The 18,453-nt window shown below is 41.5% G+C and overlaps 2 protein-coding genes across 2 annotated transcripts in view; both read right to left on the bottom strand.

Moving 5' to 3' along the window:
• Positions 1-749: 749 nt before the first annotated feature.
• Positions 750-4,140, bottom strand: tnfrsf11b (tumor necrosis factor receptor superfamily, member 11b). The gene is made up of 4 exons (XM_006808383.3): positions 4,107-4,140; positions 3,420-3,804; positions 2,214-2,390; positions 750-1,829 (listed from the first exon to the last, which is right to left on the bottom strand). The coding sequence occupies exons 1-4, from the start codon at positions 4,107-4,109 to the stop codon at positions 1,492-1,494; spliced, it is 903 nt and encodes a 300-aa protein (XP_006808446.3). The 5' UTR covers positions 4,110-4,140; the 3' UTR covers positions 750-1,491.
• A 10,056-nt stretch (positions 4,141-14,196) lies between these two features.
• LOC102793243 (venom phosphodiesterase CdcPDE) overlaps positions 14,197-18,453 on the bottom strand; it is a 48,929-nt gene continuing 44,672 nt past the window's right edge. Inside the window, exons 24-25 of the mRNA XM_087834504.1 lie at positions 17,278-17,434; positions 14,197-14,551 (exon numbers count right to left, since the gene is read on the bottom strand). Coding sequence (XP_087690630.1) covers positions 14,378-14,551; positions 17,278-17,434 — 331 coding nt within the window. The 3' untranslated portion in view covers positions 14,197-14,377. The remainder of the gene's footprint in view (positions 14,552-17,277; positions 17,435-18,453) is intronic.

Raw genomic sequence — 18,453 nt, 5'->3', positions numbered from 1 at the left:
TAAGGTAGTGTGCAGCAACGCTCCGTGGCCCTCTGTGAAGACGTGATAAACCTTAATAACTGGTTGTGCCACACTGGGCAGCAGGAGGTGCAATCAAGTGTCTGTAATAACTGTCAGGGAGTCTTTATTCTGTTTGGGGGGATTTTTGCAGACTGAATATCCCATTCAAGGTTATTCCGAAGGAGCCCGATTGGATTAACATCTGAAACCTCTTTTGCTTTTGAAAGCTTTCACAGGCAGGCTTGCTGGTGTGTTTGACCCACTGTCCTGTCACATAACACAACTGTGTTTGAGCTTCAGGCCACAAACTGATGGACGGACAGTCTGCTTCACTTTTCCCGGCCTTTAGTTTGAATCATGAATTGTAACCTAAACTGAGACGAGTGAGGGCTCCAGTTCTCCAGCCTTCTCCCAACTTTAGATAAACAAAGTGTGGAGCGGACAGGAAAGTGGGGGCAGAGAGAGACGTGACAAAGGGCCGTGGGGCCGGCCGCTGTGAGCTGTATGACACGTGGTCGCCCATGCAACGCACCGAGCTAAACCCACCTCGGTTACATTTTTAAGTGACACTTTCACTTATTTTTTTGCATAACTGTCACTGCAGATGGATCTGTAAATTTTGAAGGGGTGGGCTCAGTTTTTCTTCTTACAGTCTCTGAAGCCAGGCTTGCAACAAAAGTGACTCTCGGTTCTGGAGAGACCTTGAAAACGAACTAAACAAATAAATTGCCACTTTTTATGTTTGATATATTCATTTTATTTTGCATTACACAAAGCTTCAGGTAGACTAGCATAGCCAAAACAGCTCAAAATAAACTGAACTCATTCTTTACATATAAAAATAAAGATGGCTAACAGGCTGCACCACCTTCTCTTTCTCCTCGTCTCAGGCTTATAAATAGCAAAATAAATTACAAAGTTCACATTTCAAGCTGTTACACATTGTTAAAACTTTAAAACCCTTGAAATGAGCAGAACCGTTGCAACAAAGAAAGAGGTAGGTCCATTTTTTCTCCTGTAAAGGTTAATACCAGCATTTCTTTATTAAGTCTGGAGCAGATTTCTGTTTTCACTTCCAGAAATAAAAATGGGAGTTTTTAAATTCAGCGCTTGTTAGTTTAGAAACACAGGTGAAACATTGTCACTTTGCTGGGAACATATAAAGTGATAACTGACACAAGTAGATACTAGAAGTAACAAATAAGTCATAAATGTACTATTAGTAGCACATCAAGGATTTAAAAAATGTAACATTTTGTAACTAAAGTGAGGTTACTTTTTTTGATTGGTTCAAAAAAAATGACAAAACAATCTTAATGTTCAAATGAAACCAATGTTTATGGTAACAAAAAGTGCCAAAGCCTGTCTTCAGTGCATTTAAACTAACGAAGCAACTTTCTAATACAAAAAGATTTTAATACGAACAATACGCAAGGAAGATTCTTTGGTGCCTGTGCATGAGATATATATTTATTTTCTCTTAATCTCAACCTACTTTGGCGCATCAACCATCTCCACCTCATTCCCTCTACACTCAGTTTTCAGCTGACTGTCGACTCTTTGCAGCTTTTGGTCTAACCTCTCACCAGCGCCGCTCGCTCCAGCGCTCGTCAGTACTGACGGAAGCTTCCGAATCTCCTCTGCTGTCGCAGATGCTATCCAGGTGTTGAGCAGTTGGTGAAGCTCTGAGGAGTTCAGCTCTGTGTTTCTTCCCGGTCTCTTCCCATCCTGAGACGGGAGCTTGTGCACAATTCGACGCAGCCGCCTGATATTTATGTTGTGGTGCACAAAAAAAGCTGGGAGGATTTCTCTGAGGTAGTCGGCACCATCTGCAAAAAGTACAGACAGTCAGTGGCTGATAAAGAAGTGGAGCAATGCTCTGACAGCAAGATGGTAACAAGGCCTTCAGCCATTCTTATTATTATAGAAACTGATAATAAGCCATCAGATATTCTTAGACTTATAGGTGATTTCCACACCTTGAGATATGAAAATGAAACTGTTTATTGTATTTACTGGAACTGTTCCGGTGGAAGGAAGAAGCTATTTGAACACAGTTGTTTTACTTTGTTTGAAGTCTGTGATCACTCGCTGAGAGCTGACGTAAACACCTGTAAAATCATCGTCATTTTCAGATTTTCTTCCTTTCCGTTTCTTTTCAGATTGAATAAATTCGTTCGCCTCCTTTTGCCTTTTTAAACCGCTCATCTCACCTTTGAGATCTCTGCAGTTTGCACAGACATTATCGTGCCAGGAGGAGCCCCTCAGTGCCAACCCCAGCCCTGCACCACTGCAGCTCTTGTGCTCTGTGCAGTTGTGATGAGCAGAGGAAACCTCGGAGAAGGTGCCGTCAGAGCAAGTCTGGCACACGGTGTCCTCATCAGGTGTACCTGGAAAAGGTAACGAGTACTTTGATGGAGACACCTGAGATCAGTCATGATAGGTTAACAATTAACATGCTAATCGAAAGGAATAAAACCAAACCCTTTTGAACTAAGTCGCCCTCAGCTCAATGTGCTAAAAATGCAGTAGGTGTAACAGTGGTCCTGCACCCTGAATGAATACATGTAGTTGCCGTCTTTGCCCCTGTGTGGCAGCAAACTACAGTCTTGAAACTCAAACTGAGACTGTGCACTTGCTTCAGTTCGATGCTGACAAAAAAGCAGCACCTACAGCATAGGTGTCAAACTCTGGCCAGCCTAATTACATTTGGCCCGCGAAGCCATACCAAATTATTATTAGAGCTGGCCTACTGGTATTATACAGCTAATATATATATTGTTTAGTATTAAGCTTTGCTTGTTCCATATTCAGTTTTTCAGCAAAACTTGAGTCCCTAAGAAGAGATTCATTCTTAAATCTGAAGGAAGTTTTTTTTTCTTCAATAAATATTAACGTTAGCCCGCGACCTTGTTCCAGTTTTGAATTTTGGCCCACTGTGTATTTGAGTTTGACACCCCTGACCTACAGCTTCCTAAAGCAATCCTGCTCTTTGTTGGCTTTTCAGTATAAAAACCAAAAGCTGTAAGATGGCCAAGACAACTGACTGGTAGCTGTTGCAGGCAAAATTCAAATTACACAGAATGTTTGCAGTGTGGGGAGAATGACAGTGTCATAAAGACTGTTTGTATTTGCTTAGATAGTTCAAATGAGTCGAAACTTTATGTTTAGTATCTGAAGATGTCATCTGTGTCAAAGAAACAGTGTCATTGTTGTAACATGCCGGTCTATAAATAGGCACATAATTCAGGAAGCAGCTATTTTGAGTTGTTGCCCTTTTACACAGCAGAGCGGCAATTTCGATGCGTCATAGGAGGAAACTTAACTGCTGCTATGACACCTCAAAATATGCGCTGCAGAAAACACATTCCCCTGTGATGGAAAGCTCTGAGCTCATGCAGGTGCTCCGCGCGCTCTACCTTTGGCCCGCACTCCTTGTCCGGGTGGACACGCGCTGTGTGGGAGGCACATATCGTACTGCGGCTTGTAGTAGTACCCCGGTTTGCACTGGCACTGGCAGTCTCTGTCCGCTGTGCACAAGGTCTTCACCACCTGATTGTGACTGCAGACTCCACAGCGCAGGCACCTCCCGATGTGGTTCCACACCGCAGTGAAGGAGCCGTGCGGACACTTTGCGCAGTCGCTCTTCCTCTCGGACGAGCACTGAGATCGCAGGTATGTCCCAGGGGGACAGCGGTCACAGCTCACCGGCGACCCGGTGATGGGGTCTCTGCTTTCAAAGGTCATGGCCACGCTGTCGACTCCAACGGAGAGCAGCACCACCGAGAGCACCGATAACATCATCTGGAAAGAAACGAGAAAAGTACCAACGGTGAGTGCAAGGAAACATCAAAGTCCGGCAAATAAAGGAAAACAGAAGCGTCCGACAGACACGTGGAACAGATGCATACATCTCTTATTGGCTACTCTTAGAAGTAGTCAAAATAAATAAAAACTGCAGGTCTCCTTGCTACAAATGTCTGCCTCACATTTTTATCAAACTCAAACAAAAATCTTCACTAAATGAATAAATGCGTCCACGCGAGCTTGTTCTACAACGATCAGCGTGAGGAGGGAATCCCTCCGACGCTGACGACGTCACCTACCATTGCAAACAGCTGGGATGTGCAGCAGGATCCAGCTCTGTCAGGAGGATGGACTTCGGCTTCCTCTCCTCTCTATTTAAGCCAAATGACGCCCCCGTAATCAATACACAACTTTAAGATGCGTCATCACCGCATTCCAGGTAATTTGTATTTTTAAAAAGGCTTTTATTTGACCCCAGTTTAATTACTTCTTACAGCCTGCATTTAAATTTTTTTATATCATCATACAGGTGTGGGGTGATGTCTGTATTAACACTACCTATGAATGAAGAACCTTTAAATAAAATAAAGCTGCTCCTCGGATTTTCTTTATTTCTTCTTCTTCTTTTTTTTTTTTTACTGTTCAGTTGTTTCTCTCTCTCTTTCCAGTTGGTGTTGCATAATACTGCGCCCACGCGTTTTATAGGTGCGTTGATGATCTATATATATATATATATATATATATATATATATATATATACACTGTGGTGCGATGAATTAACCCCACCTGATGTTTTGGCTTTGCTACCTAATGATGAACTAAATCATGCGTTGAAATGATACTAGGGAAGCAGTCCAAACTGCCGGGTATAAAAGTGGGTATAAAATAAAAATTACAAGCTGGGTGGTCGGAACACTCAGGGTGGTGTCTGTGGGGGGGGCTGAACCCTGTCCCAGCTGCTGTAGGGCGGGGAGCACCTTGGATACGCTAACACAGAAAGCCAATAACTATCCAAACCCACATGAGCACCTATGGATAATTTAGAATTACCAATTAAGCCAAACCCACTAATTGCTTGTCTTGGACTGAGAACACACAGACACAGGGAATACATGCAGACATCCTGTTCTCCCTCAGTATTTGAAACTATTCCAACTCACAGTAGTCGTTAACAAGGCCACAAATTATTTCCTTGAAAATGTTCAAAGTGTCTTTGAAATCTAATCCAAGAGTGGGGCTGCTGCTGAGACTAGTTATCAGACTGCACGGGGGAAAAGAGGCTCATTTACACCTTCACATCACTCTCTTTACTTTGATCTCATCTCCAGCAGTAAGCCTGACTTTCACCACAGAACACTGATCCTGTTGCTGTTCGTTTTCTTGTGAGTGATGACACCTTGTGGACAAAAGATGCTCTGTTTTACATTTTGCTCCTAAAGATATGAATCGTTTGATCTTTAATTAAAACCGCGAATAAATAGAGACTTTCTCAGATGTCTCGATTCACTGGAATGTGAGAGGCTAGACCTGAGATCATGGTGATACTGACATATCACCACAGACAGAACATTCCAGTGTGTGTCTATAAACGTGACTTAATGAAACTAGAGATAGCACAGACAGGTTTTTAATTGTTTATTAACTAAGCTAAGAGCTAAGAGCTAAGAGAGGCTGACAGGTTTAGTTTCAGCTGCTCACCTGTCTAAACTTGTCAAAGTAAAACTGAAACACGCACACTCACTCTGAGTCAGTATGCCCAATAAAACATGCTGATGCTAACACTTACCAGGAAGCACTCCTGTGCTCAGGTGCACACCTGAATCTAATTATTTGAAGCAAACATGAATGAGACCAGATGAGCATTAAGTTACAGCAGGTCAAATCAAACAACAAACACACCACAAATAGCTAAATTAAACCTTCCTGTCGTGTTCGGGTCAAATCTGAGCGATTTACAAATAAAAAAAACTCATAAATATTGAGTTTTACATCCTCCACACTATGTGCTTGAACATATAAAAGTGATGAGCGCGTCTTTCACTGAATTTTGAGTGTTTTAATCAACTTTGTTACATCTGTGGTGTTCCCGGTCAAACGTGAATGAACGGGAGTCCACCCCCCCCACGACCTCTGACCCCCTGGAGGCCTACTGAATGACCTACTGAGCTGAATTTGGTGGTGAAAAATGTTTCTTGTGATCATTTAAGAGCTGTTAAAACTGTTTAATTGTGACCAGAATACTAAAGTAAGGCAGGTGAGGGTGAACACAAAGGAGGGTAAATATAGCCGTACGTAGGTCAATAATAAATTAAACACATGACAATAAAAGTCTTAATAAGGAAAAACGTGAAATCAAAATGAATAATATGAATTCTATGTTTAAATAATCTTGCATGTGCCACACTCATTTCTGAATAATCGCACCAACAGTTGTCACCGTCTCACCAAGCCTCGTGCAGATGGTCTTGTTGGCCCTTCCAGCTGTGTGCAGCTGTATAATGTCCCTGATGTAACTGATGACTGTAGTATGTGAGCCACATGGACACGCAGCCATTCTGGAGGGGATCGAATAAATCTTTCAATCACTGACATGCAAATCAGTTTATAACGTTCATGTAATGTGTTTCTTTTCTCTGAAATAAAGAACTTGGGGCTGCTTTTCACACTGAGGGGCCGGTGGATGGGGCCATGCACTGGAAAACCCTGGATGAGGCCCTCATTCCCTCAGTCACAACAATGAACAGAGTTTTATTTTTTTTTTTTTGGGTTGATATTCTTTCTCCATTAAAAAACAAACAAAAAACAACTTGTCCTCCAGCTAAACCGGGTGAACATCGAGACGTTCCCGGTATTCCAGTTCTTATGGTACGTGGCTTCAAATCTCCCAGTTGGTGACAGTGAAAGCATTAATCACTAGTCTCTGTAACAAGACTTCAGAAACCAGAGGATGATGTCACAGGAGCTCCATTCATCTTTTATGTAAGTGTCAGATCTGCCTAAATGAACCACAAATCCCGCATGAGTCTTGTTTTTCTTCAGTAGCCTCCTCACCAACAATTAATAACCCTGTGAAAACAGATACTTCCCCACTGAATGTTGATTTAGAAACAAATCTGTCTTCTCCTCCATGGTTTAGCAATCCACTCCGTACAGCTGCATGCCCTCTTCTCTCCGTCACCGTCTTCTGAAAAATAAACAAATGAATTTATTCTGTGTTTTTGACTACGGCTTGTTCCTAAGGGAAGGATCCATCATAATCACTGTTTTGCGTTCACTCACTGAAGATGATTTCTTGCGTTACCATAGTAACATAGAATCATTTCAATCAACTCACCCTGTTGAAACAACCACCAGTGGCAGTTTCATCCTAGGATTCATGACGGCAACGGATAAATAATGAAGAGTGTTTGTTTTTGGTCATCTTCTATTTAGTAATCCATAATTATCTCTACTTTTAAGATTAGGCTTCAAACTTTCCTTCTTGCTAAAGCATATAGTTAGGGCTGGACCAGGTGACCCTGAATCCTCCCTTAGTTATGCTGCAATAGACGTAGGCTGCCGGGGATTCCCATGATGCATTGGGTTTTTCCTTTCCAGTCACCTTTCTCACTCTCTATGTGTTAACAGACCTCTCTGCATTGAATCATATCTGTTATTACAACACGTTCTCACTCCCACAGCGTAACATTTTAGGCTAGGTGACAAATCGTCAACATATTACGTTTTCGGCTATCCACCACGTTCCTAAATGACGACCTCGGAAAAATGAGGAAACATGAGAACCGTATGGATTCAATCTACACATGTTCGCTCTTTTTCTTCAAATCGCTTAGAAACACGCTATTTAACATCATTAAAGTCCTGGTTGAGGTCAGGAAAAAGGTTATGGTTAGGGCTAGGGATAAGGTTAGGTTTAGGGCTGGAATACAGGGCTGGAACGTCTATTATCGCGGGAGCGTCATTGCACTGGATTTCGCCCACAACCCGCCGCGTACCATAAGAATGCTGAAGGTCTCTTTTCGCGTTCCTCAGGAACGCCGTGGGACGTGACAAAACGTCGGCATGTTACGCCTCGGGAGTGAGAACGGGCTGGTTATTAACCTCTGTCTCTCTTCCACAGCATGTCTTTATCCTGTCTTCCTTCTCTCACCCCAACCAATCACAGCAGATGGCCCCGCCCCTCCCTGAGCCTGGTTCTGCCGGAGGTTTCTTCCTGTTAAAAGGGAGTTTTTCCTTCCCACTGTCGCCAAAGTGCTGCTCATAGGGGGTCATATGATTGTTGGGTTTTTCTCTGTATGTATGAAGCGCCTTGAGGCGACTTTTGTTGTGATTTGGCGCTATATAAATAAAATTGAATTGAATTGAATTAATTTAATGAATGAATTGATTTACATTTGAGCTCCAAACCAAACCTGACAGGGTCAATGCAGGTTGTAGCAGGTGAAAACAAAGAGATGAGACAGAGATGACTTAATAACATGTGGTATTTAAACCTGCTAAAGGTGAGTTGTGTTATTTTGCAGGAGAAATACATTTTCAGAGGATTCAGATGCAGAAATAAACTTAAAACTAACCTAAATTAAAGCAGGAAGCCAAAGTCTACAGTATTACAAACAAAAAAGACGAGAATATTTGAAAATAGTAGATATATTAGATAACAGACATTCAAAACATGTAGTGAGATACACGAATAAACCAAATCCTAAGTAGGAAGGTGACATACAGGAAGGGAAAATGCTAACAAAGACTGAAGAGAGCAAAAATGGAGTAATCAGGGAGAAAGTAAACACCTGGAAGACAAGATGCAGCTGAAACAGCTAATTAAGCTGGTGACAAAGGAAATAAAGTAGAACACAGAAGACAAGAGGTTATCAAAATAAAATGATTCTGCTGGAGGTTTCTTCCTGTTGAAAAGGAGTTTCTCCTTTCCGCTGTCCCATGAGCAATGAGGCAACTCATAGGAGGATGAGTGATTGCTGGAGTTTTTCTCTATCATTACAGGATCCTTACCCCATAACCTAAGGCAAACTGATGTGACTGTTGCTGTGACAACGCCAAAAAAGGAGCTTTGGACCTGTTTCTGAATATCCCTGTAATTACTGAGGGTGTGATGTTGTTTTTTGACTTTGTATAGACTCTTCGAAAGGTCACTTGCATGTTGTCATGGTGTATTTAGCTAAACACTACACTTAAAGTCTAAACTGTATGGCTTAAAGGTAATGAGATAGAAAACAATCCTTCCCAGAAAGAAACCTAAGAAACACTACTTAAGGAAAATGATTGCAAATGTGAGACGTTGTTTATAGGATTCAGTTTCAGCATTCGGTAAAAACTAATGCCCCAAGAATTAGAATAGAGTAGAAGACAATGTGATAAGCATTTTTCTCCTATATTAAATCCAGAATTAAAATTTAAATCCTGCTCCTCGCACACAAGGTCTTAAATGGTCAGGTCCCATCTTATGATCTTATACTACCATATCACCCAAAAAGAGCACTCTCATACTGCTGGCTGGTGGATGCTATTATATTTAAAAGAAGTATAGGAGGCAGTGCTCAGCTTACAGGCCTGTCGTCTCTGGAACCAGCTTCCAGTTTGAACTTGTGAGACAGACACCCAATCTACTTACAAGATTGGGCTTAAAATGTTCTTTTTTAACAAAGCTAAAATTTAGAGATGGATCGAGTGACCCTGAATTCTCCCTAAGTTATGCTGCAATACACTTAGGCTGCTAATGCTTGAGCATTTGTCCTTCTCTCACCACCATGTGTTTATAGCATGATCTGATGTCGTCGTGTTGGTGTTGTTCCCAGATCAACATAGTAAATGTTGTTCCAGGAGCAACATTGCAAGTGACCAATCAGAATGTTGTGAAGTCAGGAAAAACTGCCATAAAACAAAAAACTGTACTTAAGCTGCGAGAAACCACCTATAGTAAGTCATCTGATTGTTGGAGTTTCTCTACATTATATTATTTACCTTACAATATAGAGCGCCTTGATGTAACTGTTGTTGTGATTTGACACTATATACCATATTTTCTTAGTACAACTTTGCTAAGCTACGGAGCCGCACCGCTTGAGGGATTGTTGGAGCATTACGGCTGCCGTAGTCAGGAGCCTTGTGGAGTAATCTGGATCCTAAAGTCCGTCCACCTCAGATCGCAAAGTCAAACAAATACTGCGGCATCACTGAGAGTTTAAACTGACTAAACAATTAGGTTTAACATCCAGGCATCCATGAAAACAGAATTTATTAAATTCAACGGAGTTAGCAGTTAGCAGTTAGCAGGACGTTAGCTCGCTAGTTTCCAGCTAAACATGATATAGCATGTTCTGACTGAGAGATTCCTGAAAAAATTCAAACGTACAGCTCTGCTATCACTTCAACATAAATGAAGACAGAAAACTAAACAGCAGTGACGTTTGTAAGGTTTCTGAAGTTTGGCTAGCTGGTATATAATGATGTGCTACGTGATAGCTAGCGACACAGGCTTGGCTTCTAGAAATCGGGCAGCGATTATCTACAAAAAAATTCCATCCAAATATTAAAGACAATCAATTTTGAGCCTAAGTGGAACTGTTAAACCTTAGCACATAGGTGTCAAACTCTGGCCAGCCTACTTACATTTGGCCCGCGAAGCCAAATTACTATTAGAGCTGGCCTACTGGTATTATACAGCTAATATATATATCGTTTAGTATTAAGCTTTGCTTGTTCCATATTCAGCTTTTCAGCAAAACTTGTTTGAGTCCATAAGAAAAGATTCATTCTTATATCTGGAGGAAGATTTATTTTTTCAATAAATATTAATGTTAGGCTGCGACTTTGTTCCAGTTTTGAATTTTGGCCCACTGTGTATTTGAGTTTGACACCCCTGCCTTAACAGTTAATTCAAAAGAACCTATTTGTGAGAGCTACTTTTAGCAAAAGCAACATGTTAAAGGTCAAATCATTGCAGCTTTCTTTGAAATGACATTGAATTCATGGTACTCTGCACTATTCTCACCAGATCTCAGTTCACTACAGCAGCCTTGGTTTGTATCCTGAATGTGCTGCCCACAAATCTGCAGTAGCCTCAACCAAACTCTCTAAGGGAAACCTCCTTTTTCATCTTGTTGAACTTATTTAACCAAAAATAAATCAGCTCTCTTCGATCTTCGAATCTAAATCATAGAATCAGAGGTGATGAAAGAAGAGGTGCAAGTTAAGATCTGAGGTTATTGATCCCATGGTTTTTAGATCCACCTATGGAGACGGTATAGTTTTGCTCCAAAATCTTTCCTCTCGTCTTACTTTTTAGACAAACTTTGTTTAATCTCGCAAAAATCACAAATTTTAAATATAAACAACATTATAAGAATAATCCATAAATATTATGTGTACAGTATTCGATCACTCACATTGGGATTGTAAATGAATACATTAATTTAAAATGTTACACAACATTTTACTGTTCTCGAAGCATGCTTGCATAATGATATGGCTTTTTTACTGGCAAAAGGCTCTCGGGACTCGGTGTCACCGCGACATCATTTTACCTCAACCACTGTAATTTTCTTTCAAAGGTGCTTGTGCTTTTGTAAATTGCTATTTTACAGCACGACTCATTCAGTGACTACTTTCGTTTTTACTCGCAGTCTTATTCACACATTCACAGAGCTGTGGAGTAATCCATCTTCCAGAGAAATCCCCTGTGATGACAGTAGCACTTCTTCAAAGGCAATAATAATAGTGACCACCACACTGGTGACTGTTGATGTATACCAGTAAAGGTTATTTCAAGTCACGCCTCCACCCATTACTGTCCTTCACTAGAAGACTGTCCTTGTACTTTTGAGAACAGCTTATAAGTCTGAGCAGGAAATTACCCTGTGTCAGTACCGATGAAGAGTGGAATTTGGATGACCCACTTTCCCAGGTAGGCAGGAATACCCCTTCATTTTGATGTAGCAGGAGTACTTTTCTATGCTGTGGTGTGCTGGGGGAGCAGCACAGCAAAGAAGGACTCATCCAGGCTGGAAAAACTAATCAGGAAGGCTGGCTCTGTGGTCGGCATGAAGCTGGACACTCTGGTGTTAGTGGCAGAGAAAAGGACACTAAAGAAACTGCTGGACATTATGGACGATGCTGGGCATCCTCTGCACACGGCCATAAACAACCAGAACAGTCTGTTCAGTGACAGGTTGCTTCTCCCAAAGACAAGAACCAACAGACTTAAAAACTCCTTTGTCCCACACACCATCAGACTGTTTAACGCCTCTCTGGAGGGGAAACAGGAGGACAAAGGAGGGGGGAACAAGCAAGCTGTAGTGCCTCTTCACTTCACTGTGCAATACTTTTGTTAATAGTCAACAGTGCAATAGACTTCCATACTTGAAATGTGCAATTCACTTGTATTTTTATTTTTATTCCTATTTATTCTATTTATCCCCTTTGTATATGTTATCTATATATGTCTCTGTATTTATATATGTGTATATATATATATATATATATATATAATATTCTGTAACTCTGTAACTTCTGTCGGTGCTGTGATTTTTTGGAAACCAAATTTCCCAGAGGAACCCACCTGAGGGATTAATAAAGTTTTATCTTATCTAATAAACACCCAAAACCAAGAGAACTGTAATGTGTCCAGTGTTGGAAAGGTTACTTTTAAAATGTATTCCATTACAGATTACAGATTACATGCCCCAAAATGTATTCTGTAACGTATTCCGTTACGTTACTCAATGAGAGTAACGTATTCTGAATACTTTGGATTACTTAATATATTATCATGCTGTTTACAACTACATGAATGTACTATTGCTGTGATTTATTACTGTTACTGAAGGTCCGCGGCTCCGAACCGTAGTAAAGGGACCTCTGGCTAATACGGTGGGTTCTGTGTCGGGCTCGTAGCCGAAAACTAGCTTTACTTTGTTGTCTGGGTCAACTTTGCTAGCAGAGACAGAGAGAGGCGTTGAAAGGCTGCTCCAACAGAACTTATTGTTTTTGGAGGAAAACACGAACACGGTGTACAGTCGAGTCTTAATAGCTTACTTACAACTGGGCTCGTCAGGCTCTCTTCTTGGCTGCAGTGGTTATTATTATATTTACATGCTTCCAGCTCCCGTTTCTGCTCGATGACAGCTCGTACTTTTCCTTTTTCTCCCTCCCTCGCTCACAGACACATAACGGGTATGACAGTCCATTCTCCCTGCAGCACGGACTACACTGCCTATGATGCTACATTCTTTAGAGCTATACCTGTAGCATTCTGCCTATTAGCTTAGCACAACAACAACAAAAAGGCCTCTCTCACCCAGGAAACACGCAGAGAGAGCGTCACCCCGTAACCATGGCAACCGTAACGCTGCCGCCTGGAACAACAGAACGTAGCTGTCAAACAAAACCCAAACAGTCCTGACCCGCCACAATATGAAACAGGGAAGTACCGCCGTGTAATCCATTTATTTCAACAAAGTAACTGTATTCTAAATACCACCTTTTTAAACGGTAACTGTAACGGAATACAGTTACTCATATTTTGTATTTTAAATACGTAACGGCGGTACATGTATTCCGTTACTCCCCAACACTCAATGTGTCATCAGCAAGGGATCAGGCTCAGAGTTTTACAGTGAGTAACTTTTTTACTTGTGTGATTTTTCCTCGTTAGACCACTAATCACATGCGTGCCCCGAGCCTTACATTTAAAAATGTTGTGAGCATCAGCAGCAAAATGTGCATGCTGTGGTTGTTTCCTGTAGAATTTGATGCAACATGTGTGGTATTCGAGGTGTGTCACAGTTTTGTCTCTGAATCAAAAATGTTGTTTGTGCTGGTAGATAATCTGTCATCTTCTCCATTTCTGTTATTCTCTTCCAAACGGTTGAGGCAGACTGTGACCCACCCACGAAAGGTTACTGAGAGGACTTATGACATGCACCCTTGTTGGGTTTTTACTTACATATTTGCAAAAATATCTCTACTTCTATCCCAGAGTGTGGAAACACAGAGGTGTCCTGTGTGAAACTTTAAATTGAACGTCTTTAATTTTAATTAAAGACTCAGACTTAATTAAATTTTTTCCATCCCAGAATTATGAGTAAAAAGTTGGAATTTTTCAATCTCCTTTTTCAGTGGAGACAGAACAAGTCACTTGGATGAGCAATGGAAGGTTTCTCGCACTGAAAACTTCCAGATCAACAGAACCAACTTCTTGGGGGATTTCTGAACCTGAATGACTGAGCAGGCAGTCAGTTTATCCAATAACAAACCCAAAATCTCTGCGATAGGAGAGAATATAATACTGTATATTATAAATAACTTCTTTTAGGATCAGCATGGATGTTTTTTTTCTGTTTTGAGAAGACCAAATGACAACGTTAATTCATTCAACTTCCACTTTATTCATTTACAAACTGATGAATTTGGGAAATAATGATTCACAATAGCAACTGGAATAAACAACAACTAAATTAAGAGCTGACAAATAAAAGTAAATAAATAACGTTGCTTGGAATGTATCCCCTCAGACCAGTGCTACCAGTGTCATGACATAATTAAAGGAGTGCTTTTATTGTTTTCTGTAAATGGCTGCTGTGGGGCGGGTCTTCACCCTCAGCAGCTCTGGGACTGGTCGGTTGCTACCCTGGTAAAAGTCCAGCCCTGTGAGCCACTCAACATCCCTGACTCGTGCCTGGTGGAACCACATGTGATCTTCAACCCACTGAGATTCTGCTTCTGTACTCTGTGGAAGTAAAAAGGCAAAACAATTAAAAATCATAACTTTGTATGGATGCCGTTCACCATGTTTATGAACAGTGGAACTGTTTTGAATATTGTTTGCAGCAGCTGTGTACCAGCTGTATCAACAGAGTGTTTTTGCAGCTATACAAGTTGATTAAAGCTTAGTGAGCCATGATGACGATGGACATCTTTGGCAACAATGTCTTATATGTTCATTCATTTATTGCCTAAGAAGCCCCACAGCACCGGCCTGAATGACTACAGACCAGTGGCACTCACCCCAGTGGTAATAAAATGCTTTGAGAAGCTGGTCTGCAGACACATCACAGCAGCCCCGCAGCCTGGATCCACACCAGTTTGCCTACAGAGCAAACCGGTCCACAGCACTCCATGCTGCAGTAACACACCAGGAAGAGCATGGTAGCTACGTGCGGATGCTCTTCGTGGATTACTGCTCAACTTTTAACACCATCCTTGCACACAAACTGGTGGCCGAGCTACAAGACCTGGGGCTTCCATACAGCACCTGTTGGCCATCACACATCCTCAGCCCTGAGTCTCAGCACTGGCTCACCCCAGGGCTGTGTGCTCAGTCCACTGCTCTACTCTCTCTACACACACGACTGCACTCCTCGCCACCACAGCAACAGCTTTGTGAAATTTGCAGACGACACCACAGCGGTGGGGCTCATTTCCAAGGGAGACGAGGTGGAGCAGCTGACGTCATGGTGTAATAATAACCTCCTCCGCAACACTTCAAAAACCAAAGAACTCATAATAGACTTCAGAGGGAAAAAGGCAGAGATCCAACCACTATTCATTAATGGGGACTGTGTAGAAAGGGTGGCAAGCTTCCGCTTCCTGGGAGTCAATATAGAGGAGAAGCTTTCCTGGAGTGTGAACACCTCCGAGCTGCTGAGAAAGGCCCAACAGAGACTTCCTGAGAACTCTCAGGAGGAATAACATCACACAGAGACTGCTGGTGTCCTTCTACAGAGCCACCATTGAGAGTGTTCTAACCTACTGCATATGCATCTGGTACACTAGCTGCACAGGAGCTCAGAGGAAAGCACTCCAAGGGATCGTTAACACCGCCCAAAAGATCACTGGCTGCCCTCTCCACACACTGGAAGTTCTACACAACATCCACTGTTTTAAAAAGGCCCAAAACATCATAAAAGACGCCTCACATCCTGGTTTGAACTGTTGCCCTCAGGCAGACGGCACAGGGCAATCAGTGCAAGGACTAACAGACTCAAACACAGCTGTTATCCAACTGCAATAACATAACATCACGCCACTCTTGTGTTAATCTATGCACGGTCTGAAGCATGTACGTGAATGTTTACTGTTACGTCTTATTAGTATTTTAAGTATTCTATCTATTTTATTTATTGAATTTTATTGTTTTATTTATATTTTGATATTGCTACGGACGATGCAACGATCGGGGAACATTCTTAATTTCGTTGTACCTGTGACAATGACAATAAAGTTTCTGATTCTGATTCTGGTAATTGATCAACACTATTTTACTGTATTGAATTAAAATCAAGCTATTTAGAGGGTTGAGTGTTGGACACTTCTGGGTTCTTTCATTCATCATTCAGTCATTCTTTTTTGACAACAATCTTAGAGTAGGTTTCTGTGTTCATGGTCCAGAGCTTGTGGGTTTTCAAAATAATTCAACATAAATCGAATGAATATGACTTGTCAATAAAAAGTACATCCACACAACTTGGGAGCATTTCTGCCAATACAACAAACAAATAGTTTCTATTATCTTTGGGAGATAAAAGCTTGTAACACATTATGTTATTCCATCACAGAGTCCCTCACTGCTCCGAGACGCAAGACCTGCTTAAACTTAAATTAGCCAGCTAACTAGCATAAAGGAATATTTAAGCCAGTTCCTGATATTTAGCTAATTTTGGACTCAGCTGGAATCAAACATCTGTCTGATGTTTGTTCTTGTTTCTTTTTTCAGTACATCTGATTAACGTGAGCTACTTCCTGCTTCTCTTTCTCATCAAGGGGTCGTCTCAAAAGGTAGAGCTGCATATTTCACTCGGCAGATTTTTAAGTCGAGGCATTTTAGATCTTTTGCCCGTTAGGCAAATATGTAAACCACTACATTACAGTATGTCTGACTTATGTAATCCAGTTTACCCTCTTATTCTTCTACCTTTCCTGCACCATGGTACGTTATTTGAAACACTGTATATGTCATACATTATATAACAAATCCATGTACAAAACAGAAACACACATTGAGTGTTATATAAGGGTTATTTCATGGCAAACAATGTGATACGTGGGAGCGAACAACAGTTTCCTGGTATCTTGGCCAAGACTGGTAAATGTGAATGTTTACTGTTACGTCTTATTAGTATTTCAAGACTGGTAAATGTTTATAAATGGAAACAATTGAAGAAGAAAAAACGAGGTGGAAAAGGAAACTAAAAAAAACAAAAAGTCAATAAGTTTCAACCTGCTGAACCATTCTCTCAGTCTACAAATAAACATGAATTGTATTGCCATAGCAATAGTGTTATTGCTATACGGGAACAGAAGACAATGGAGCCTTGTGAATGGGGTGAGTGAGGAATAGTAGACTATTCAGTTTCACATTGAGCAATAAAAACTGTTTCAGTCATTTTTCAGGCTGCGGTCACTCAAAGTGGGTACTGTTTTTTCTTTTAAAAACTATGACATCAGGACACTTACTTTGCAACTTTCCAGGTTGTCAGCTCTGTGAGGCAGGAGGAAGGATACAGTCTGCAGCTCGCCGTCACAGGAAGTCACGCTTTGAGCAGAGTCCCTGCAGCTGGCCAACACAATAAAGTAGTGTGTGGGGATGGAGATGTTTGTATCAGGAAGAAACCTAGAGTCCCAGAAATGCACACAGTCATTAGCAAGCTGACAACAGTCACTGTTGACCTTTGCAGTGTGACACAGAAGAGCTCTGTTGTTCAGATGTGGTGGTCACACTGGATTACTGAATCCCATTGAAACTACAGTTGAACTCCTGGTCTCAGATATAAGCCTGATCTATGAACAACAAACAAAATCCTACTGCAGAACGAGTAGATGATGTCACTTCAAGAAAACCTATTAGGCCGTCAGGCGCTTACTGTATGTAGTCCACTGCAACATACGCAGTGGACTACATACAGTAGTCCACTGTATGTACCATGGTTATGCTATTTATAAGTTACTGATGCTGTTGGAAATTAATATCCGAGTCAATGAAAATACTGACATGTATATTATAGATCAAAAGATTAAGAATGATACATCATAAGGAAAAAATAAAACAAATCAAACAAGAAGCTGTGTTACTTTTACTGTCATTTTCATTTGTTGTGACTGTTTAATTAAGTCTATTATTTTTTTATGGCCCCGCCCCTCCCTGAGCCTGGTTCTGCTGGAGGTTTCTTCCTGTTAAAAGGGAGTTTTTCCTTCCCACTGTCGCCAAAGTGCTGCTCATAGGGGGTCATATGATTGTTGGGTTTTTCTCTGCATCTATTATTGTAGCGTCTACCTTACAATATAAAGCACCTTGAGGCGACTGTTGTTGGGATTTGGCGCTGTATAAATAAAATTTAATTGATTTGGGCGATCGTGGTTCAAGAGTTGGGAGTTCGTCTTGTAATCGGAAGGTTGCCGGTTCGAGCCTCGGCTTGCACAGTCTCGGTCGTTGTGTCCTTGGGCAAGACACTTCACCCGTTGCCTACTGGTGGTGGTCAGAGGGGCCGGTGGCGCCAGTGTCCGGCAGTCTCGCCTCTGTCAATGCGCCCCAGGGTGGCTGTGGCTACAATGTAGCTGCCATCACCAGTGTGTGGATGACTGGTTGTGTAAAGCGCTTTGGGGTCCTTAGGGACTAGAAAAGCGCTATACAAA

Source organism: Neolamprologus brichardi, chromosome 22, assembly GCF_056152115.1.
Source record: "Neolamprologus brichardi isolate AB-2024 chromosome 22, ASM5615211v1, whole genome shotgun sequence".
Taxonomy (NCBI): Eukaryota; Metazoa; Chordata; class Actinopteri; order Cichliformes; family Cichlidae; genus Neolamprologus; species Neolamprologus brichardi.
The sequence above is the reverse complement of the archived record's forward strand: the minus strand, read 5'-3'. Positions and strand labels throughout refer to the sequence as shown.